At 49.7% G+C, this 24,108-nt stretch overlaps 1 protein-coding gene and 1 pseudogene across 16 annotated transcripts; both read right to left on the bottom strand.

Moving 5' to 3' along the window:
• Positions 1-235: 235 nt before the first annotated feature.
• LOC129476245 (ornithine aminotransferase, mitochondrial-like) lies at positions 236-4,412 on the bottom strand (annotated as a pseudogene).
• A 7,361-nt stretch (positions 4,413-11,773) lies between these two features.
• On the bottom strand, positions 11,774-23,108 carry SLC38A5 (solute carrier family 38 member 5). 16 transcript variants are annotated; one of them, XM_063634445.1, is made up of 17 exons: positions 22,774-23,068; positions 22,571-22,680; positions 21,111-21,164; positions 20,949-21,024; positions 20,201-20,316; positions 20,038-20,111; positions 19,469-19,561; positions 19,254-19,332; positions 16,080-16,162; positions 15,421-15,479; positions 15,195-15,332; positions 14,906-14,985; positions 14,181-14,281; positions 13,844-14,088; positions 12,928-13,072; positions 12,732-12,835; positions 11,774-11,961 (listed from the first exon to the last, which is right to left on the bottom strand). In XM_063634445.1, exons 3-17 carry the CDS (start codon positions 21,161-21,163, stop codon positions 11,833-11,835), a joined length of 1,575 nt encoding a protein of 524 aa, XP_063490515.1. In that variant the 5' UTR covers position 21,164; positions 22,571-22,680; positions 22,774-23,068; the 3' UTR covers positions 11,774-11,832. The 16 variants fall into 16 exon arrangements, with proteins under 16 accessions (XP_063490515.1, XP_063490519.1, XP_063490522.1 ...); XM_063634449.1 differs by having other exon boundaries at positions 11,774-12,231; positions 22,774-23,061; XM_063634452.1 differs by having other exon boundaries at positions 13,844-13,959; positions 22,774-23,055.
• Between the last annotated feature and the right edge of the window lie 1,000 nt (positions 23,109-24,108).

A 24,108-nucleotide genomic window follows, 5' to 3' on the forward strand; every position in this document is an offset into this window, starting at 1 on the left:
CATCAAAACACTTTCACTGAATATAGATGCCACTACATTCTCTTACTTATATTACAAAGCAAACGGCAGGTTCATAAACGTTCTTCTATTATGTATCAACTGAAAAAAAACATATATTCCAAGAAACAGTTTTGAAGACACATGGAGTGGAATGTGCCTACATTTAGAGCAGAGCTTTTACAGGACCACCTGTCTCCAGCCGGCTCCCAGGGACCACTGAAAACAGCTGCTACCCTCAGAACGATAAGATGGCCTTGTTAATGATTTCACTGGACTCTCAAATCTCATCCTCCTTGACCACCAGCAGAGGTGAAACCTGATGATGTCGCCATGGGTTGGCTTGGCCAGAAGTCCATAATGATGAAGTCGTAGACACACCTTCCAAGCATCACAATCTTTGGTTTCGTTAATAACAATAATGTTTAATAATTCCTTTCCTTGCCGGGCACAGTGGCTCACGCCTCCCAACACTTTGGCAGGCCGAGGCAGCTGGATCACCTGAGGTCAGGAGTTCAAGATCAGCTTGATCAACATGGCAAAACTCCATCTCTACTAAAAATACAAAATTTAGCTGGGCATAGTGGTGCGTGCCTGTAATTCCAGCTATTCAGGAGGCTGAGGCAGGAGAATCACTTGAACCTGTGAGGCAGAGGTTGCAGTGAGCCGAGATTGCGCCATTACACTCCATCCTGGGCAACCAGAGTGAACCTCTGACTCAAATAAATAAATAAATGAATAAGTAATTATTTTCCTCTTACGGCAGTTACAACATCAGAAGGTAGCTTCATGGGTTCATTTCTCAAGAGAATACCCATTTTTTCTGTATTTTCAGCAAGGTTTTCTTCTAAAACCCCAAGGGCTGCAATGGCCACTCAGCAGCCTAGTGGATTGCTACCCTATGTGGACCCATGTTCCCCTGGCTTAATGCTCAGCATTATGCCATCATCCCACAGCACTTCAGACACAGAGTATCAGCTCCCAGAAAGGGCCTTTCCAAGGAGGACTATATCAGGTCTGACATTTGCGTGATCAACAGCCAGCCATCTACCAGTTCTGGCCAATCCTATCTGTATTTCGTCAGCAATATACAGATCCTGGTGCCTGGTGCGGAGCTCTCGCACTCCCATTAGGTAACCTGGATCTGGAACAACACCTGCTTCACCCTGAATTGGTTCTACCATGAATGCAGCTACATTTGGATTCTGAAAAGCACGCTCCAGTGCAGGCAGATCATTGCAGGGAATGACATCGAAGCCCGGCATAAACGGTCCAAAACCATCGTAACTCGTCAGGTCTGTGGAACTGGAGATAGCAGACAACGTCCTACCCCAAAAGTTTCCAGCTGCGAAAATAACCTTTGCTTTGTACTTCTGAATGCCCTTCACGGTATAGCCCCACCTATGAGCTAGTTTACAGGCAGTCTCTCCAGCTTCCATTCCTGTATTCATAGGAAGAATTTTGTGGTAGTTGAAAAGTTTAGTAATATACTCCTCATATTCACCAAGTACGTTATTATTAAGGTCTATTTGTTCCGTTGACTCTTTAGCGCATTCACAATCTTGGGGTGACAATGCCCTTGGTTGACAGCACTGTAAGAACTCAGAAAGTCAAAATATTTTCTGCCTTCTACATCCCATAAGTAAATACATTTTCCTCTCTCCAGGGCTACAGGTAAAGGATGGTAATTGTGTGCACCACACTTAGATTCCCTTTCAAAAATGTAATCAGAGGTTGGAGGGCCTTGGACTGTTTTCTTTGGTTTTTTTTGCTTGTTTGCTTGCTTTTTGTTTTGAGATGGAGTTTTGCTCTTGTTGCCCAGGCTGGAGTGCAATGGTGCAATCTCGGCTCACTGCAACCTCTGCCTCCCAGTTTCAAGCAATTCTCCTGCCTCAGCCTCCCAAGTAGCTGGGATTACAGGCATGTGCCACCGTGCCGGGCTAATTTTGTATTTTTAGTAGAGATGGGGTTTCTCCATGTTGGCCAGGCTGGTCTCAAACTCCCGACCTCAGGTGATCTGCCCACCTTGGCCTCCCAGATTGCTGAGATTACAGGTGTGAGCCACCACGCCGGGTCTGGATTTTTTTTTGTTGCAAAAGATGCAGCAGAAGCCACTGAAGAATGAGTTCCACAACTAAGTACAGCAAACCTCTGCAAAGGTGCTAGTTTAGAAAACATTGTGTCCTTCAAGTAGAAAAACCACACAGATCGACTATTTTTTTCTTCCCATGGTTCATACTAGAATGCAGATTTTTAACCCAAGATCCAAGGATGATCTTTAGAGAGTCCAAAATCTCCTGACAGTGCCTGAGGACCACCTGGGACACATGCCATCTACAAAGCACAGCCATGTTCTGTATCTTGATTACGGTGTTGGTTACAGGAGTCTACAAATGGGATAAAAAGGCATAGGACTATACACACTATTGTACCAATGTCAATTTCCTGATTTTGATATTGTACTATAGTATTTTTACACTACTATAATATAGAGGAAACTAAGTAAAGGGTATATGGGACGTCTCTGTACTATTTTTGCAATTTCCCATTAATCTATACCATTCCCAAGTAAAAAGGGAAAAACAAACAATTTTTTTTGAGACAGGGTCTCGCCCTGTCATCCAGGCTGGAGTGCAGTGGGGCAATTATAGCTCACTGCAGCTTCAAACTCCTGGGCTCAAGCAATCCTCCTGCCTCAGCCTCCCAAGTAGCTAGGACTACAGGCACATGCCACATATCCAGCCATTTTTTTTTTTTAGAGATGGGGTCTTACTATGTTGCCCAAGCTAAAAATACATTTCTTAATGAAAGATCAGGATGAGAAACAACAGGCTTATCTGAGTATCTGCACAATAACCAAATACAACTTCTAGAAGTGAAAATGGTGATTTAAATAATTCATAAACATATTAAACTGCAGATTAGACACAAACAAAGAAATAATTAGTGAACTAAAATATAGCTCTGAGGAAAACACACAATTAGAGATAAAGAAACAGAAAATAGGCCGGGCATGGTGGCTCAAGCCTGTAATCCTAGCACTTTGGGAGGCCGAGGTGGGTGGATCACCTGAGGTCAGGTGTTTGAGACCAGCCTGACCAGCATGGTGAAACCCCATCTCTACTAAAAATATAAAACTTAGCCAGGCATGGTGATGCATGCCTGTAATCCCAGCTACTCAGGAGGCTGAGGCATGAGAATTGCTTGAACCCGGAAGGCAGAGGTTGCAGTGACCGAGATTGTGTCATTGCACTCCAGCCTGGACAAGAGTGAAACTCCATGTCAAAAAAAAAAACAAAAAAGAAATGGAAAATATAAAGATATGGAGGATAGAATGAAAAGAGCTCACATATATTGAACACAAATTCTATAAAGGGAGAATAGAAAGATTTATGGAGAACAATGTTCAAAGGAATAATGGCTGAGAATTTTCCAGCTTTGGTAAAAAGCACCAATGCTCCTTATGTGAGTTCACCCAGACCTATTACTTTATTATTTAAGGATTTATTTACTAAAACACATGCTGTTTTAATGTAGTTTAATTATAATCCAGTGTTCATTAAGATGATGTCATTTGCAAAAATACTGATTGGGAGCATTTGGGGATCATAAATTTGAAGTGGTACTAAAATACTAGGCCACATTAGAACATGTGGAAAAAGAAAGAAAAAGTAACAAAAATAAAGTTCTAGGCCACAATAACACAAACATTGAAAGAGGAGATGAGAGTTAAAGTAATCAAAGGACATGTGAAAATGGAAACTAAAGTTATCAATCAAATTTAAACCTTTTAATGTCAAGTAATGATGTTTAAAATGTTTAATGTTTCTAACACAAAGTAAATGGTGGAATAGAGAACTCCAAAAATCTATGCCTGTATAAAAATCAGTGAAAAAACTGGCAAAAACTATCAGGATCAACTTTTTCAGAACTTTGAAAACTAACCGAAAGCGTATAACAAGCAGAGGAATGTTTAATCAAGAAAAACCAGCTGACTGGCTCACGCCTATAATCCAGCACTTCGGGAGGCCGAGGCAAGCAGATCACCTGAGGTCAGGAGTTCGAGACCAGCCTGGCCAACATGGTGAAACCCCCTCTCTACTAAAAATACAAAAATTAGCCAGGCATGGTGGCGCGTGCCTGTAATCTCAGCTACTCAGGAGGCTGAGACACGAGAATTGCTTGAACTCGGGAAGTGGAGGTTGCAGTGAGCTGAGACGGCACCACTGCACTCCAGCCTGGGCAACAGAGCAAGACTGTCAAAAAAAGAAAAAGAAAGGAAGAAAAAGGAAGGAAAGGAAGGAAGGAAGGAAGGAAGAAGAAAAACCAGCTGAATCTCCATGAGAACAGTAAGCTTTGTGGTATTTTAACTTACCCTCATCCCATCTCCTGCTCCCAGCTTGGTGGTAGCCCTGAAGATAATGATCTGCATTCCCAGTACAGGTACCAGTACCAGAGAGAAAAGAATGGACCTTATTCACAAAGAATTACAGTTGTTTGTTTTGACTTGTCTGGTGGTTCCCTGGAAGAACCCACTTGAAAGCCTTGTCTTCATTTGACCTTACTCAAACTGACACTACAACCTGCGGTAGTGAATAGCAGTTGGGGCAAACAATACATCGACCAGCAAGCTTAAAAGGAAAGGCTGGAGGCCAGGCACGGTGGCTCATGCCTGTAATCCCAGCACTTTGGGAGGCTGAGGCGGGTGGATCACGAGGTCAAGAGATCGAGACCATCCTGGCCAACATGGTCTCTACTAGACACCCCATCTCTACTAAAAATACAAAAATTAGCTAGTTGTGGTGGTGTGCACCTGTAATCCTAGCCACTCAGGAGGCTGAGGCAGGAGAATTGCTTGAATCCAGGAGACAGAGGTTGCAGTGAGCCGAGATAGCATCACTGCACTCCAGCCTGGTGACAGAGCGAGACTCTATCTCAAAAAAAAAAAAAAAAAAAGAAGAAGAAGAAGCAAAGGCTGGAAAATGGGATATCTATTGGGGCTTGAATAACTCTAACACATGCCTGGAAATCTAGAAGGCCACACACATAGGCCCTGGGCTGCAGCTAGGCGAATGCCCACAGAAGAACTAAGTAGGCTTTAATCACTCACCTCTGCAGACCTCGAGGCTCTGAGCAAGCAGGAAGAGAAAGATAAGGCAATGTTGTAAACTGCCAGGCTGAGTGCAGAAGGTATGTCCCAACACATACACAAATACCTTTGGCAAAGACTGGGAGACATACTGGTTCCAGGCATTTAAAGAAATTTCTGTTCAATCATTAGTGGCCACTAAGCTAACCAAGAGACTTCAGTGGCCACAGAGGACAAGTAATAGAGACTACAGAATTTGTTCAGGAAAAAAACTAAACAAACTTGTGTTTTGAGACAGGGTCTTGATCTGTCTCTCAAGCTGGAGTACAGTGGCACTAACACAACTCACTGCAGCCTTTATCTCCCAGGCTCAAGCAATCCTCCAGCATCAGCCTCTGAGTAGCTGGGACTATAGGCATGCGCCACCACACCAAGCTAATTTTATTTATTTATTTATTTATTTACTTATTTACTTATTTATTTATTTATTTTGAGATGGCGTCTCACTCTGTCGCCCAGGCTGGAGTGCAGTGGCGCGATCTCGGCTCACTGCAAGCTCTGCCTCCCAGGTTCACACCATTCTCCTGTCTCCACCTCCCGAGTACCTGGGGCTACAGGGGCCCGCCACCACACCTGGCTAATTTTTTTGTATTTTTAGTAGAGACGGGGTTTCACCGTGTTAGCCAGAATGGTCTCGATCTCCTGACCTTGTGATCCGCCCGCCTCGGCCTCCCAAAGTGCTGGGATTACAGGCGTGAGCCACCGTGCCCAGCCAATTTTTTTTTTTTTAAGAGACGGGGTCTCACTATGTTGCCTGAGCTGGTCTCAAACTCCTAGGCTCAAATGATCCTCCTGCCTTGGCCTCCCAAAGTGCTGGGATTACAGGCATGAGCCACTAAGCTCAGCCTAAACAAACATTGAAAACAAACAAACAAACAAAACAGCAACAAGAAACCTTAGGGAGGGGACAGAATCTGGTTTCCAGAGTTGCCACATTATATTATTCAAAATGTCCAGTTTTCAATAAAAAAATTATGACACATGCAAAAAAAGAAAATATGACCCATCCACAGAATAAAGAAAAAAGACCACCTATAGAAACCATCCCTGAGAAAGCCCAGATGTTGGGTTTTCCTTTTTTCTCAATGTATTTTATTTTATTTATTTATTTATTTTGAGACAGAGTTTTGCTCTGTCGCCCGGGCTGGGGTGCAGTGGTGCGATCTCGGCTCACTGCAACCTCTGCCTCCCGGACTCAAGCAATTCTCCTGCCTCAGCCTCCCAAGTAGTTGGGACTACAGGCACCCACCACCACACCTGGCTAATTTTTGTATTTTTAGTAGAGACAGGGCTTCACCATATTGGCCAGGCTGGTCTTGAACTCCTGACCTCAAGTGATCCACCAGCCTTGTCCTCCCAAAGCGCTGGGATTACAGGTGTGAGCCACCACGCCCAGCCAGATGCTGGGTTTTCTTATAAAAAGACTTTAAATGAGCTATTTAAAATATGTCCAAAACCCTCAAAGAAACTATGTCTAAAGAACTAAAGTATAGAAACAATATCTCACCAAATAGAGAGTATCAATATAGACATAGAAATATAAAAAATGAACCAAATAGAAATTTCTGGAGTTTAAAACGTAATAATCAAAATGAAAAATTCATCTTCTGCTGATGCTAGGAGTAGGGACATCACCCTCATCTCTTTTTGGGGTGCTTTCTGTTAAATATGAAGACTTGCTTTTTTTTTCTTTTTGAGACAAGGTCTCACTCTGTTGCCCAGGCTGGAGTGCAGCAGTGCAATCACAGCTCACTGCAGCCCTGAACTCCTAGGTTCAAGCAATTCTCCCACCTCAGCCTCCCTGAGTAGCTGGGACTGCAGGTGCAAACCACCATGCCCGACTAATTAAAAAAAAAAAAAATTGGAGGCTGGGCACGGTGGCTGAGATTTCAGCACTTTGGGAGGCCGAGGCAGGCGGATCACCTGAGGTCAGGAGTTTGAAACCAGCCTGGCTAACATGGTGAAACCCTGTCTCTACTAAAAATACAAAAATTAGCTGGGCACGGTGGTGAATGCCTGTAGTCCCAGCTACTCAGGAGGCTGAAACAGGAAAATCGCTTGAACCCAGGAGGCAGAAGTTGCAGTGAGCCAAAATCGCGCCATCGCACCCCAGCCTGAGCAACAAAGCAAGACTCTGTCTCTAAATAAATAGATAAATAAATAAATAAATAAATAAATATTGTGTAGGGACAGGATCTCACTATGTTGCCCAGGTTGGTCTCAAATTCCTGGCCTCAAGTCATCCTCCTTAGCCTCCCAAAGTGCCAGGATTATAGGCATGAGTCATCATGCCCAGCCAAGACTTGCAGTTTTAAGGCCAGTCTTAATTCCATGCTGGAATTTCAGGTTACCGTTATTATCAAAAAGAATGGTTTGCTGAGCTTAAGTTTAGTGGCAGTAAAGGGAGTGGACAAAGCTATATAAGAGCAATGTCTTGTACAGTATTGAAATTAAGTTGGTATCAATCTGAACTAGATTGCTAAAAATTAAGATGTTATTTTTAATCCCTAGTATGGTTTGAATGTGTCCCCTCCAAAATTCAGGTGTTGTCAATATGACAGTATTAAGAGATAGGGTCTTTAAGAAGTGACTAGGCCATGAGCGGTTCTCCCTCATAATGAGATTAGGTGTCCTTATAAATGAGACAGAGGGAGTTGCTTCTCTCATGTCTTTCTGCCTTCTGCCATGTGAGAATGCAGCAAAAAGCCCTGACCAGATGCTGGTGCCTTGATCTTGGACTTTCCAGCCTTCAGAACTGTGAGAAAATAGATGTCTGTTCTATACAAATTACCCAGTCTGAGGTATTCTATCACAGCAGCACTAAAAGACTACTAAAATCCCCTAAGTGGGACTTGCATCGCAAGGAAGTGTAAGACTTCTGCACTGAAAACTACAAAACATTGCTGAAGGAAATTAAAGACCTAAATAAATGGAAAGATAGCCCATTTTTCATGGATCGGAAGATTTAATGAAGTACTGATACATGCTGTGGCATGCATAAACCTTGAAAATATGCTAAGTGAAAGAAGCCAGACACAAAAGGGCACAGTGTATGATTCCACTTATATGAATGCCAAGAATAGGCAAATCCATAGAGACGGAAAGTAGATTCATGGTTCCCAAAGGCTGGGTGGAGTGGGGAGTTACTATTAATGGGTATGAGGCTTCTGGGGGGCTTTTTGTTGTTGTTTTTCGTTTTTTGTTTTTTGTTTTTTTTGTTTTTTTTGAGACAAGGTCTCACTCTGTTGCCCAGGCTGGAGTGCAATGGTCCAATCCAACTCACTGCAGCGTTGAACTCCTTAGTTCAGGCAATTCTCCCACCTCAGCCTCCCTGAGTAGCTAAGATTGCAGGTGCACACCACCATGCCCAGCTAATTAAAAAAAACTTAGGGACAGGATCTCATTATGTTGCCCAGGTTGGTCTCAAATTCCTGGCCTCAAGTCATCCTCTTGCCTTGGCCTCCCAAAGTGCTGGGATTACAAGCATGAGTAATCATGCCCAGCCAAGACTTGCAATTTTAAGGCCAGGTGCTGGAATTTCAGGTTACCGTTATTATCAAAAAGAATGGCTTGTTGAGCTTAAGTTTAGTGGCAGTAAGGGATAAAGAACAGTGAAACAAGGAGCATATAGTATTAAGCAACTACAGTCAACTGCCCTATTTGTAAATAGAAGCAGGGAAATAATATATATGTGTAGTAGCTTATAAATGCATAAAAATTATCTGGGAAGATAAACAAATGTCTCTCAAACATCTAAAAGCTTCCTTCAGGCTGGGTGCAGTGCTTCATGCCTATAATCTCAGCAATTTGGGAGGCCGAGCTGGGTGGATCACTTGAGCCCAGGAATTCAAGACCAGCTTGGGCAACATGGTGAGACCCTGTCTCTACAAAAAAATACAAAAAAGGCCGGGCGTGGTGGCTCACACCTGTAATCCCAGCACTTTGGGAGGCTGAGGCAGGCGGATCACGAGGTCAGGAGATCGAGACCATCCTGGCTAACATGGTGAAACCCCGTTTCTACTAAAAATACAAAAAATTAGCCAGGTGTGGTGGCACACACCTGTAGTCCCAGCTACTCGGGAGGCTGAGGCAAGAGAATCACTTGAACCTGGGGGGCAGAGGTTGCACTGATCCGAGATCGCGCCATTGCACTCTAGCCTGGGAGACAAGAGCAAGACTTCATCTAAAAAATAAAATAAAATAATAAAATAAAACAAAATAAGCCGGGTGTGGTAGCATATGCCTGTGGTCCCAGCTACTTGGGAGGCTGAGGTAAGAGAATCACTTGAACCTGGGAAGTTGAGGTTGCAGTGAGCTGTGATCTCGCTACTGTACTCCAGGCTGGGTGACTGAAACCCTGCCAAAAAAAAAACAAAAAAAAACTTTATTTCATAAATATGGCTCATGCCTGTAATCCAAGCACTTTGGGAGGCCAGGGTGGGAGGATCACTTGAGCCCAAGAGTTTGAGACCAGCCTAGGCAACATAGAGAGATCTCATTTCTACTGAAAATTTTAAAAAGTCATCCAGGCATTGTGGTGCATGCCTGTAGTCCCAGCTACTCAGAAGGCTGAGGCAGGAGGATAGCTTGAGCCTGGGAGGCTAAAGCTTCAGTGAGCCGTGATGGCACCACTGCACTCCAGCCTGGGTGACAGAGCAAGACCCTGTCTCAAAAAAAGTTAAAAATTAAAAATTAAAGAATTAGAAATACACACACACACACACACACACACACACGCATGTGAATTGTAATGGCAATACCATTTTTTCTATGAGGCTGACAAAAATCTGTTTCATTGCTCAGGCTGTTGACAAGGCTGTGGTGAAAATGGCACTCACATACTCATGCTAGCTTCTCCTTGCTCTTGCTTGGACCAGCCATGTTCGTTCCTACCTCGGGGCCCTTGCACTTGTTGCTCCCTCTGTCTGGAACACCCTTTGCCAAAATAACCATGAGGCTTGCTCCTTTCAGCCAACCTAGGACCAAACTCATTGTCCCCTCCTTGGCGAGGTCTCGCTGAACGCCTCCTCACCCACACCTCCCCACACCACTCTCACATCGCTCATTTTCTTCATTGCATTCATCTTTATGAGGAATGATTTCTCTTTTATTCTCTTTGTTAGGTCAGAGGTCAGCTAATATTTTCTGAAAAGGGCCAGAGAGTTAATAGCTCAGGCTTTGCAGGCCGTATGGTCTCTGTTGCAAATCCTCAGCTCTGCATGAGAAAGCCACAAACAATATGTAAATGAAGAAGACACTGTGAATGATATGTAAATAATTTACAGACACTGAAATTGATATGTAAATGATTTAGACACTGAAATTTGAATTTCACATAATTTCCAAGTGTCACAGAATATTATTTCTTTTAATAATATTTTTTCATTTTCTTTTCTTTTTTTTGAGACAGAGGCTGGAGTGCAGTGGTGAGATCTCGGCTCACTGCAACCTCTGACTCCCGAGTTCAAGCGATTCTCTTTCCTCAGCCTCCTGAGTAGCTGGGATTACAGGCGCATGCCACCATGCCTGGCTGATTTTTGTATTTTTAGTAGAAACGGGGTTTCACCATGTTGGCCAGGCTGGTCTAAAACTCCTGACCTCAGGTGATCTGCCCGCGTCGGCCTCCCAAAGTGCTAGGATTACAAGCATGAGCCACCACACCCAGCCCCTTTTCTTTTTGAGACAGGGTCTCACTCTGTCACTCAGGCTAGAGTGCAGTGGCGTGATCATGGCTCACTGCAGCCTCAATCTCCCGGGCTCATGCTATCCTCCCACCTCAGTCTCTCAAGTAGCTGGGACTATAGGCTTGCACTACCACACCCGGCTATTTCTTTTAATATTTTTTGTAGAGATGGGGTCTTGCCGTGTTGCCCAGGCTGGTCTCAAATGATCCTCCTGCCTCAGCCTCCCAAAGTGCTGGTGATTACAGGCATGAGCCACCGTGCTGGGTCCACCTTTTTTCAATCATTTAGAAATATGAAAGCCAGTCTTAGTTAAAGGGCCATACCAAAACAGGCAGCAGGATGGATTTGCCCACTCGTGTGTCAGAACATCAACTCCAGGGCACTATTGTCTGCTTGGTTCACTGCTATATCGCTAGCACCTAGAATGGTGCCTGGCACCCAGTAAGCTTTCAGGAGATGTTCACTGAGTGAATGAGTGAAGTCTTTTTCTGTGTGTGAGATGGAGTCTCACTCTGTCACCCAGGCTGGAGTACAGTGGCATGATCTCGGCTCACTGCAACCTCTGCCTCCCGGGTTCAAACGATTCTCCCGCCTCAGCCTCCCGAGTAGCTGGGACTATAGCGTGCACCACCACACCCAGTTAATTTTAGTATTTTTTAGTAGAGATGGGGTTTTGCCATGGTGGCCAGGCTGGTCTCAAACTTGTGATTTCAAGTGATCCGCCGGCCTCAACTTCCCAAAGTGCTAGGATTACAGGCGTGAGTCACTGCTCCTGGCCAAGTGAGTGAAATATTAAGTTGAGTAGCAAGTTACTGAAAGAGTGAAGTGAGTGAACGCATGATCAGGCACAGTCCCACTCGCAGGGCTCCAGTTTGCTCCAGCCTGGACTCCGGCAGGCTCCCCCAGCAAGACTCAGAGAAAGATCAGAAGGCTGAGTCCAGAGTGGTAGCTCAACATCTTTATTTTTCCTCTTTAGCCCGAGGGTAATCCTGACAAACAGCTTCAGCCAGGAGGAGGCAGAGAGGACTGGGCTGGGTAAAGGCTCCACCAGGACCTGGCCTCCTCCTCCTCCTCTTCCTCCTCCCATGGGGTTGGGGTTGGGATTAGGGCCATGATCCAAGCTTGGCATCCCTGGGGAGGAGGGAAGTGGGCCAGTCTGCAACCTCTGCTGTCCCCCGCCTCTGACAACCACGTTCATGGGAACCAGCCACCTCCACATGCCGGGCAGGAGGGACCCTAGGGAGCGGCCCCGACCCCTCCATGTGCATGCGCACAGGGACCTGGGCCAGCAGGGCCTGATCAGTGTCCAGACATGCGGCTCTGGCCTGTGGCCCAGTTGGCAAACATAAAGCCTAGACTGACAGCCATGAAGAGGACTCCCAGGACTCCAAAGCACAGGGCCTGCGGGCCAGAGAGACAAGATGGGGCTGGTTGGGACTCCTCACCCAGTTGCCTTCTGAGAATGTTCCTCAAGTCTTCCACCTCCTTCAGAGAGTGCTCCATCCATTCCTGACCCACCTCTGCGTGCCCTCTCCTTCTTTACAGCCAGCCCCTTTCTGCGAGTCCTTTCACCTTCCCAGGACCCATGAGAGAACACGTTCCTCCATCCTCCTTCTTCAAAGTGCTTCCAGCTCTCTTCCCAATAGTGCTCCTCCATCTGTCTGGAGAATGCTCCCTCTATGCCAGCCTCTGTTTGAGTGCTCCCTGTCTTCCTGGACCCTGCTGGTGCTCTGTCTCCTCTGCCTCTTCCTAAGACAATCACCTCCATTCTTCCAGACCATTCTTTCAGATGCTCTCCCAGCTCCCTCCTATGCATGTCCCTTTCACCTCCAGCCATCCTGGAGTGAGCATTCCCTCCTTGGAGTGCTCCCTCTCTCCCTACTCTGCCCTGGAATGCTTACCTGGATCTTGGGCCAGGATAAGAAAGGCTCCACCTCAGAAGGTACGATGCGGAGGTAGAAGATGCTGGGGAGGATGAAGATGAGGCTAGGGGCTGAGGTGGACCCTGGAGAACAAGAAGGAGGGACAGGAGTCAACCTGACTTGGGGACAAGGCCCATATTAGATGGGGTATGGGACTGGGGTGAGGTTTACTGACCGATAACTCCAAAGATATCCCGGATGGTTGGCACACAGATGACAAGGACATTGACCAAAACAAGCAGGATCAGAGCTATGGCCACATGTCGTGGCCAGCTGAAGGCCTTGCCTGGGAAAAGCAGCTGCTGCAGGGCCCGGCGGATCTGTGGCCAGAGTAGGGTGGGACAGAAGTCAGGACCCAAGTGCTGCCCCCCTTCCACATGATCATCTGTCTTTAGCTCCACCCTCTGGCTGAGATCCCTGATTTCCCCTCCCTCTGACTATCTATGGCTCCACCCTGCCTAACCCAACATCTGTGTCTCCATGTTCTGAACAGGCTTCCTGCCTCCATCCTCTGACAATCCACGTCTCTTCCTTCTGTCTGAACACTCATCGGCACCTGCACCCACTGTCTGAAATCTTGCCTCCTCCTCTAGCTGACCATCTTCGCCTTCTCCTTCTGTCTGACCATCCACCGATCCTTCCACCCTGTGTGAGCTCCCTGCCTCTCTCCATCTGACCTCTACCTCCCTCCTCTGTCTAATTAGTTCTGCCTCCCCATCTGGGAGCCTTGACCCTCCTACATTCCATCACTTCAGCCTCCACCCTTTTTCTGTCCATCCCTGTTTCTTAATTCTACCCTCCAACTGACCCTTCCTGCCTCCCTCTTCTTTCTAACCATCCATCTGTGCCTCCTCCTTCCAACTGACTACCCCGTCCCCTGACCCTCTCTCTCCTACTATCTATGTCCTCCCTACTTCTGTTTATCGATTTTTGCCATCTCTGTCCATCTGAAAACGCTGCCCTTTCCTGTCTGTCCATCCTTGCCTCCTTCATCCATGCATCCACTCCTGTCTCCAGCCTCGACCCACACATCCATGCCTATGCCCTCTACCCATCCATCCATGTCCCTCTGAGCCGTAGGCCCCACGCACAGGGAACAGCACGACTGGCACAGTGAGGGTCACCGCGAGCAGCACGGCCAGGCGCACGCAGAGGATGAGCGGGTCCTTCTGGCTGTACATGTGAAGCATCTCCGCCTTCACGCTGCCTGGGCCGTGAGACAGGGGGTACGGGATGCAGGATGTGGAGACAGCACCAGGATCAATGCCCCAGAAACCCATACATACATGCACAGTGACAAAATCCACACAAGTGAGGCACACCTTCTGTTTGGAAACTGACAGGTCCGTGGTCACAGAAGGAAAGAGCTCAGAGGCTCCCGCCCCAGGCCTTCCCCCTCCCCCCAGCCCTAGCCCCAGCCCCACTCACTGTAGAAGGTGAGGTATCCAAAGGTTGCTGTGAGCCCATACATGCAGAACATGGCCCCAATAGACACGTTGGCCACGGCCTGCATCCTGCGCTTGGAGGGCCTGAGGTGTAGAGGTCGTGGAACTGTCATGCCCAGACCCTGGGACTTGCCCCAGGTCCCTCAAAGCCAGCCTCCACCCTCCAGAGTCCCCTTCTCCCAGACTGACATTCAGCTGGCACACATGGGGACACCCGTCTCCGCCTCTCCTGTGACTAGCCAAAATCCCCTCTCTGACCATCCATATTCCCCCCCATATGACCGTCTCCCTCTCCCCTGCATTTGACTGCCACTGCCTCTTCCATCTGACCATCCATGCTGTCCCTCTGTCTGATCATCCACACATCTCCCATCATATCATCCCTGCCTCCGCCTCTGTCTGTACCTCCCTATCCCCATATCACCAGCCATGCATATCACCCCCTCCATCTGATCATCTGATCTCTGCTTCCCAACTCTGTCCATCCACATTTGTGCTGGATATTAAAATAGGAGAATACTTAAGCCCCGATCAGCAAACAATCACTACCCTGAGTGCCCCAAGACCTCCTGGCCACCCCAAACCCCTCCCATGACACAACATAGCTTCCACCAAGTGACAGTCCCAGGACTGCTGTAGGGAGTGTCAGACATTCTGGTTACCCCACTTGCTGGCCCATCATTCAGGCCCACTTGCCTGCCCACTCACCGGCAGAGCTCCGTATAGATGGGTAGCACCTCAGGGTGGCAGACAAAAGCAAAAGCCATAATGGGCACTGTGTAGGACATCTAGGGGAATGCCCGAGTACATGGGATTAGAGCCCACAGGGGTCCATCCCCTTCTTCCCATCCCCCTCCCGCCCCGTAATCGCCCTCCATATCAGACACACAGAAGCTCCCAATGTCCAATATCCGGCTCCACTCTGAGCAGGATGCACCGTATGACAGAACCAGAGGGCCTGAGTGTGATGCAATCTCCTACATGCCTGCACACACACCTGTGAGTCAACTGTGAACATCTGGGCCTCACAGCTGCTGTTGAACCCTTGGCTGGGGAGTCCCACGGGAGCTTCACTCTCCATTGCTGTTTCATTGCGGCCTATAGCACAGCCAAGCTGGAACTTCTTGTAGATGACCTGAGGATGGGGGCAGCGGGGAAGCCAGGTCATGGGGGAGGCTGTGTCCCAACGTCCCAAACTCTCTCCCCACTTCTCTGTGACTCACCGAAACAAGGAAAAACAGCATGCAGGTCAGAGAGAGACCACTGGTGTACCCCAGGTAGCCTAAGAGGGGCAAAACACAGAGTCTCAGAAATCAGCTAGGCTGGTGGCTCACACCTATAATCCCAGCACTTTGGGAGGCCTAAGCGGGCGGATCACCTGAGGTCAGGAGTTCGAGGCCAGCCTGGCCAACATGGCGAAACCCCATCTCTACTAAAAATACAAAAATTAGCTGGGTGTGGTGGCGCATGCACCTGTAATCCCAGCTACTTGGGAGGCTGAGGCAGGAGAATCGCTTGAACCCAGGAGGCAGAGGTTGCAGTGAGCCAAGACCACGCCATTGCACCACTCCAGTCTGGGTGACAGAGCGAGACTCAGTCTCAAAAAAAAAAAAAAAAAAATTCAATGGACCCCCGTACAGTGAACTGCAAACACCTAGTCTGGCCTTCAAGGTCTACCCACCCCAGTTACCTTTGCATAAGCTTCTACTTCCACCCAGAAAAACCTCCCCTCCATAGCAAACTCCTACTAATCTGTTCAAGCCCACATCAAATAAGCTCTCTCCTAGTGTTCTGCAGCCCTTGAAAATGAATGGGGGTTTTCTCAGTCTGGCTTCTTCTGTCTAACCCCACTACCCAATGGCCAACCCAGGGAGCCTCTTACCCAAGTGTTTCATGAGGGCCAGGGGCAGGATGATTAACACACTGACAATGATGATGAGGAGGTTTCCCTTCAAGAACCAGTCCCTAGAGAGACAGGAAGACACAGTGCCTAGCTGCCAGCCAAAGGAAACCGTCAGGCAGACACTCACAGAAGACAGCTGGACAGGCAGCTTTCTGCCCTAAGTCAGGAGACTTAAGCTGACAACCTCAGCTTGAGAAGTCATTTAGGTGGTTACAGTGACAAATGGAACAATAGGGTTGACAAAAACAGTCAAGCTGATTATGAGATTGTCAGATACTATCGGTGGGACACAGCTAACACATACACAGCTGGACAAAACTTGCCATCAGACATCACAAGTGGATGCACAACCAGATGGTCAAACACCCCAAATCGGTCAGACTCAATATAAAAATCAGTCCAGGCCAGGTGCGGTGACTCACACCTGTAATCCCAGCACTTTGGGAGGCTGAGGCAGGTGGATCACCTAAGGTCAGGAGTTTGAGACCAGCCTGGCCAACATGGTGAAACCTTGTCTCTACTAAAAATACAAAACAAATTAGCCAGGCGTGGTGGGGAGCGCCTGTAGTCCCAGCTACTCGGGAGGCTGAGGCAGGAGAATGGCATGAACCTGGGAGGCGGAGCTTGCAGTGAGCTGAGATCATGCCACTGCACTCCAGCCTGGGCGACAGAGGGAGACTCCGTCTCAAAAAATAAATAAATAAATAGTCAGGTATGGTGGCGCGCGCCTGTAATCCCAGCTACTCGAGAGGCTGAGGCAGGAGAATCACTTGAACCCAGGGGGCAGAGGTTGCAGTGAGCCAAGATAGTGCCATTGCACTCCAGCCTGGGTGACAGATCAAGACACTCAAAAAAAAAAAAAAAAAGGAAGAAAGAAAGAAAAGAAAGAAGGAAGGGAGGAAAGAAAGAGAGAGAGAGAGAGAAAGAAAGAAAGAAAGAAAGAAAGAAAGAAAGAAAATAAAGAAAGAAAAGAAAGAAGAAAGAAAGAAGAGAAAGAAAGAGAAAGAAAGAAAGAAAGAAAGAAAGAAAGAAAGAAAGAAAGAAAGAAAGAAAGAAAAGAGAAAAGAGAAAATCAGTCCAACACAAGGTGCCAGACACAAAGAGAGTGAGTCATGATCGTGGTATGTCTGACAGGTAGAGCAACAGTCTGATGATCCAGTAGACAAGCCACGATGCAGAGTCCATCAAAAAGTCAGAAACACACATGCATGCTTGTTTGAACAGCTCAGGGTTTGTTGGATGCCTGAAAGTATGCCTGTGGACTGATTTGGCTGCACAGCCAAAGAAAGACTGAAATAGAAACGAAATCATCCAGCTGGCCACACTGTTGGAACCAAGCTCTGAGAAAAGGTGGGATCTGTACAGACATTGGAGGAAGGTGACCAGGCAAGACAGTCAGTTAAGACAGAATCAGCTGAACAACTGCTCATGCATTCAAAACAACTTGATTGAATGCCTATGTTCTAGACATTCACATGGTCTCTTTCTATCTCATACACAGTTACACAGAAATAAACCAATGGGAGCTAACTATAATAATGAGACATCTCTGGTCACACTGTCAGCTATCTAGTGTTCTCAGAATCAAACCAAAAATCTAAAAGGATACCCACAGAGAGTAAAGATCAAGCACTCAGTTAAAATTGTCAGACTGGCTGGGTGTGGTGGCTCACGCCTATAATCCCAGCACTTTGGGAGGCCAAGGAGAGCAGATCACCTGAGGTCAGGAGTTCAAGACCAGCCTGGCCAACATGGCGAAACCCTGTATCTACTAAAAATACAAAAATTAGCCAAGCATGGGGGCTGAGGCAAAAGGATGGCTTGAACCTGGGAGGTGGAGGTTGCAGTGAGCCAAGATGGCGCCACTGCACTCCAGCCTGGGCAACAGAGTAAGACCCTGTCTCAAAAAAATAAAATTAAAAAATTAGCCGAGCATGGTGGTGCATGCCTGTAATCCCACCTACTCAGGAGGCTGAGGAAGGAGAATCGCTTGAACCTGGGAGGCAGAGGTTACAGTTTGCTGAGATCATGTCACTGCACTCCAGGCCTGGGCGAAAGAGTGAGACTCCGTCAAAAAAAAAAAAAAAAAAAAACAACTGTCACACAGACCAGAGTCAGACAGACAAAACCAGAGACACATCTATACACCATGCAAAGCCCATGGGACCGGAGGCAGAGTTAGCCCATGGGACCAGAGGCAGAGTTAGCCACTGGACACACAGAGCTGTTCATGAAACACACAGAGGCAGCTACACACATGCAGCTGAAGCACAAGCACTGCAACACACTATGCATACACACTAGCCGTGCTGGAGTCCCATCGTGCACGTGCCCGCCACACATACTGAGCCAGCACAGCGGATCCGGACTCACACACAGTCAGCCAGATGCATCATCAGAACAGTCCAGCATATATGGCTGCAACCATAATACAGAGGACACATAGCCACATTCAGGGATCACACACACACACACACAGACACACACACACACACACACACACACCAGAGAGAATTTGCCAGAACAGCCACCAAATCAAACACAGAGACGGAGTTGGCTGGACACGTACAGTCAGAGTGAGTCACACATAGTTGGTACCACAGCATACTACGTGCACACAGACACACTGCTGGAGTCAGCGATCACACACTTACAGTTAGACAGATTCAGCCAGATGAACCTAGAATCAAGCTCAAACAATCAGCTGGACAGGGGAAGTCAGAGTGACCAAGGGTAAGACACACATGGTTGGAATCCCAGTATACGGGACACAGCTGTAGTCAATCACAGAGCTAGCCCAAGAGAATCAGCCAGGAGAGCAGACGCAGAGTCAAACCCACAGGCAGAGTCTGAGTCCATTGGCTATATACATGCACACACACATGGTCAGCAGCAGGGTAAACCGGACGTAAAGAGTCAGCCTCCAGCCAGAAGCAGCCAGAATAAGTCACAAAATCAGCACATGGTCGACTGGACTCCTGTGGTCAGAGCAACAGGCACACAGAGGAATCAGTCTGACCCAAGTGGCCTGCCCAGCAGTCTCAAACTAGAACATCTGGAAGTCAGCTGCACACACAGCGCTGAAGATACTGACCGGGCCTCACAGGCAGAGTCAAGGGGCTGCTGGCCAGCCAAGGGGTGTTGCTCACTCACCCCTCGGGGTCCATGTACAGGAAGGTGCCGATAACCAGGGGGAGCTCAGATTTGATGATGAACAGGTAACTGGACATGGCTGGTGCAGGTGGGGGAGGTGTAAGCAGAAGGATTCTCTTCATGCCCCCACCCCGTCTTCCCCAGCCCAGCCTGGGGAAGCCCACCTCACTCCGCCCTCTCCCCCCAAGCTGACCCCCACCTCCCAGAGTCCTCACCCCCAACATTGTGCAGACAGATGACTGCGGCCACCACTACCTTCCCCGCAGGCCCGAATGCCCTCTGTCCCAGCTGCTCATAGGCTCGGATGCCTAGCGGGGGGATGCAGGAAAAGGGTTGAAGGTCCAGGAGGCCAGGCCAGAGGTGCAGGCCAGAGGGCCCGGGAGCTGGGGAGTTGGGGCTTGGGGGAACCGGCTTTGACTGATGGAGGACGAAGGTGGGGGTTAAGCAGTTGGGGTTGAGTTTGGGGGCAGAGTCTGGGAGGTGGAATCTGAGGCCAGGGAAAAGGATGAGGGCTGGAGGTAAGAGTAGGGGTCTTGGAGCCAGACTATGAACTGAGACCATAGTAGGAGCTGGGGAACCGGGGACTGAGGGGTGGGGGTTAGAGGTAGAGTGTAGTGGTCTGGGGGTGGGTTCTGGGATGCTGGATCTGGGATCTGGGGTCTGCATTCAGGGAGTTGGGTCTGGGGTCTGGGGTCCAAGGTCTGTGTTGAGCTCTGGATGTGGCTCCAGAGTCTGGGGTCCAAAGGGGTGGAGTGGGGACTGGGATCCAGGCTCTGGGTCTCACCTGCAATACCAGCACAGGTCAGCAGGAGGTGGATGGAGTAGGACGACAGAAGCGCAATGCACAGTAGCAGGGCCCTGCGGCAGGTGGCACAGCTCAGACCTGGCCCCAGGCCTCCCACCTGCCCCGCAACACCCCTGGCCCCGCAGGCCACCTATGGACTCACAGGAAGAAGATAACCCCCGTGTGGGCCATGGCATAGGCCAGCCCCAGGATGCCGCTGCCCATGATGGCGTTGCTGAGGTTGAACACTGACATTCCAAACGATGTCTTCCCTTCGAACTGCACGCAAGGAGCAAAGCCCGGGCACACATTGGGATGGGGCACCAGGTAAGGAGACTAATGCCAGGGCAAGGGAAGGACTGGAGAAGAAGCAAGCGGGGTGGAGAGAAGCCAAGGAGAGACCATAGGAGGAGGGAAGAGGCTAGCAGGGAAGAAGAGTTGAAGATGGAAGAGGCTGCGAATGGGGAGAGCTGGGAAGGGGGAAACTAGGACAAACTTTGGAGAAAGCAGCTGGAAGTGGAGAGGACCCGGGGAGGGTGAAGCAGCAACCAGAGGTAAAACAGCTGGGGAGGGGAGACGCTGCAGGTGGGGATAGGCTGAGGATGAGGAGTGCTGGAGGAGGAAGAACAGCTGGAGGAGAAAGGCAGGCCGGGAGGGGAGCAGACAGGGAGAGCAGTCACTGGGCCGAAGAGCGGGTGGGGAGAAGCAAGGCCAGGGAGAGAGCTGGAAAGGGCATATCTGGGGAAGAGGAGTATCTGGAGAGGGGAGCGACCAAATAGTGTGTAGCTGCACTGGGGAGATAGCTGGGCAGGGGAACAGCAGGGAGGAGGAGGAGTGGGGAAGAGGGAGCAGTGTGGGAGGAGATTAGCTGGGGAAGGTGCCACCAGGACAGATCCTGTGGGTCCACTCACATCCATGAACTGGACTGGCTTGCTCCCAGTAGCAGGACCACGACTGGGCAGGAAGCCCTCACGTTCTTGCCTGTAGCTGGATAGGGCAGGGAAATAGGGGCCGATAAGAGGGTAACCCTGACCCCTGATCCCCGAGCCCACCTCCTTGGACCCCTGACTCACCCCACAGCATCCGAAGGGAGGGCTCCATTCATCTTTGGATCCTGCAGTTCCATCCTGTGGGCAAAGAAATGGGGTGGGGGGTCAGAGATAGAACGAGCGTGCTTCAAAGTGAGGGGAGCTGAAGAAGGGGGGAGGGGAGTCCCATAGAGACCGACGGAAACATGGAGAACGAGATGAGGCAGGGGAGCAGGAACAGACAGGGATAGAAATGGAGGCAGGTTGACAGAGAAAGAGATGAGAGAGAGAGAAGAAAAAAATCAGAGAAGGAGAGAAGCCAACAGTTAGTTACTCAGAAAGACACAGAGAGAGCCAGTGAGAGAGAAATAGTGGGGGAGAGAGAGACAGAAAGCTAGAGAGAGAGCCGGACCCCAGCGCAGATGAGCCGACCACGTGGAGAAGGGATAGCCTCTCCTCCCAGACCCCAGACTCACGCTGTCTCTCTTGCCGTCTGTGTCTTTCATTCCCCGGTCCCCCGCGGCCCCCCCTTCCCTCCACCCTCACCGCGTGGCCAGGCAGCTCACTCCTTGCAGGGACACGTGTCGGCCTGGCTGCCCCACCCCTCCTAATGCCCTCACCCCCCCTCCTTCCCGCCTGGGTCCCCAAGCCCGAGCCCAGAGCTAATGCAACCTGTTGAGTGAGCTGAGGGTTGGGGACAGACTCGGAGACCCCTGCCTCAGACGCTGCAAAGTGCTCTCTGCCACGACTCTGAATATCCTCACTAGAAGCCAAAGACAAGTACCCGAACCGAGCCCCTTCCCAGGGACAGAAATGACACAGGGACTCCCATTTAACCCCGATTCTAGGGCCTAGAGGTCTTTTCCAGGACCCCTAGCAAGTCTTAAACACTCATCTTCTGGCAGAAGTCCATTTGGAGACACTTCCAGACTTGAGAAACTTCCTGGGTGTGGAGTGTGGGGTGTCTCAGGAACCTGGCCCGAGCCCTCATTTCCCCTCCGGAGGACGAGCTATTTCTGAGACCTTCATCAAAGACCCCCTCCCGTGGCCTAACGAGTTTCCTGGGGTGGGGGTGTCTCTGCAATCCCCACCCGAGCCTGGAGCCCCTGTCTTGTGGGTAGGGCGTCTCTGAAGAAACCCCAGCCCTCTCCCTCGCTTACTCCTTGGGAAGGAGGTATCTCAGAAACCCCCATTCAAGGTCCCCATTAGAGCTCAAACTGGCTCAGGAAATCCTTTTCCCAAGTCCTGAATCCCGTTCCTGGGACAGGGAGGGTCTCAAGGAGTCCCATCCCCCACGACCAGCACCCTCCGGAGCCTCCCACCCACACCTGAATTCACTTCCTGGGATCAGGGTACCAAAAGGACCTCCCCACACACACGCCATTCCATTCCCCATTAGTGCTAAAATGTCTCCAAGGAACCCCGAGCCCCCTCCCAGGACCCCTACTCATATCTCAGGCCCCCAGGAACACCATCCCGGCAGCCCACGCTCCCTCCTCACCTACCTGCTCCTCTCAGCTCCTGAAGTGGCCGCAACTCAGACTCAGGTTCGGGCGCCCTCTCGGCTGCCTAGGCTCCTGCTCTGGCACGGTACTTTTTTTTTTTTTTTTTTTTCCTGAGAAGAAATGTTAATTTTAATTTCGTTTCCCTCCTTCTGGCCCTGGGCGGGGGAAGAGGTGGAGAAGGGGCGCCCCCTATCTGGACCCACTTGGAGGGAGACAGAGGTTTGTCTGTGTGTTGATGGTGGGGGAAATGGCCTGAAAGATTGAGGGTGTAGACCCACAGCTAGAGAGAGTGACAGGCAGACAGAGGGGGGATGGACTCAGAGCAGACGGACAGCAGGATGGGATGGATGGCAGAAAAAGGTGCAGAGAGGAGACAGAGAGAGAGTAGGAGAACCGAAGTTACAAAGAAAGCAGGCATGAGAAACAGCACAGGAACAGACAGACCACAGAAGGGACAGAAAGACAGATGGGCGGGAGGAGGGGATGCTGGGGGAGCTTGGTAGACAGGCAGAGACAGGGAGAAAGGGACGCACAGGCAGACTCAGAAACAGACAGGTGGGTAGGGATAGGCTCGTGAAAACACCTGCAGAAAGGCAACAGGCAATTGGGCTCAGTCATAGACACAGGGACTCCCATTTAACCCCGATTCATAGACAGGAGACACAGGCTGGCAAAGAGGCGGGGGACAGAGCCAGACAGCTCCCCAAACAGAGGGTAGGACCAGACACACCAGCTCAGAGAGATGAAGGGGCAGAGGGAGTGGTTGAGGCAGAGAGACTCCTGGAGGGACAGAAGAAAAGAGGCAGAGAGAGGCAGATTCAGGCAGAGAGGCCTGGGGACAGCAGGGGAACAGGTGCAGGGGTAGTAGCCAGGCTATTCCAGGCAGACCTCAGGCAGACAGCCTAGTCACGAGAGGACCCTAGATCTTGGGGGCCCCCAGAGGGAGGCAGGGAGGGCATTTGTGGCTGGGCGGGGAATGTGGACTGTGAACTCACACTGTCCGCAAACTGGGCGGGCACTGTAGTCCTGGACCCCACCCCAACCGTGGGGTGGGGCTTGTCCAAGCCCTGAGAAGTCCCACTATCTGTCTGTCCGTCTGTCTTCTATGGGAGTCCGTCTGTTCACTCCCCTCCAGGCATATGACAGGCATGCCTGTCCCAGGCAAGGCACGTGTCCGCTACAGGATGTCAGGCAGGGTGGACTTGGGGTCTGGGACCACCTCAACTGGGCTGCTTGAAGCCCAGGTGGACAAGAGGCCTCTGTCTGGGCCCCTTGCCCGCCTGCCCACCCCCGACAGGGAACACAGAATTCCCGGAAAGGCCAGGAGCTGGCTGGGGCTTCAAAGCTGGCCTAGATGCCCTCACCCCACCCACAGTTGGAGGAGGACAAGGGATGGGGCGTTTACTTCTCCACAGCAGGAGAGAGACTCCTGCACACTCAGGAATCGCAGCTACACAACAGGACCCATCACAGCCCCATCAAGGGGCTCAGATACAGGCGCCAACTCGCCATCACTCACAGAGGTGCACAAAGACACA

Source organism: Symphalangus syndactylus, chromosome X (assembly GCF_028878055.3).
Source record: "Symphalangus syndactylus isolate Jambi chromosome X, NHGRI_mSymSyn1-v2.1_pri, whole genome shotgun sequence".
Taxonomy (NCBI): domain Eukaryota; kingdom Metazoa; phylum Chordata; class Mammalia; order Primates; family Hylobatidae; genus Symphalangus; species Symphalangus syndactylus.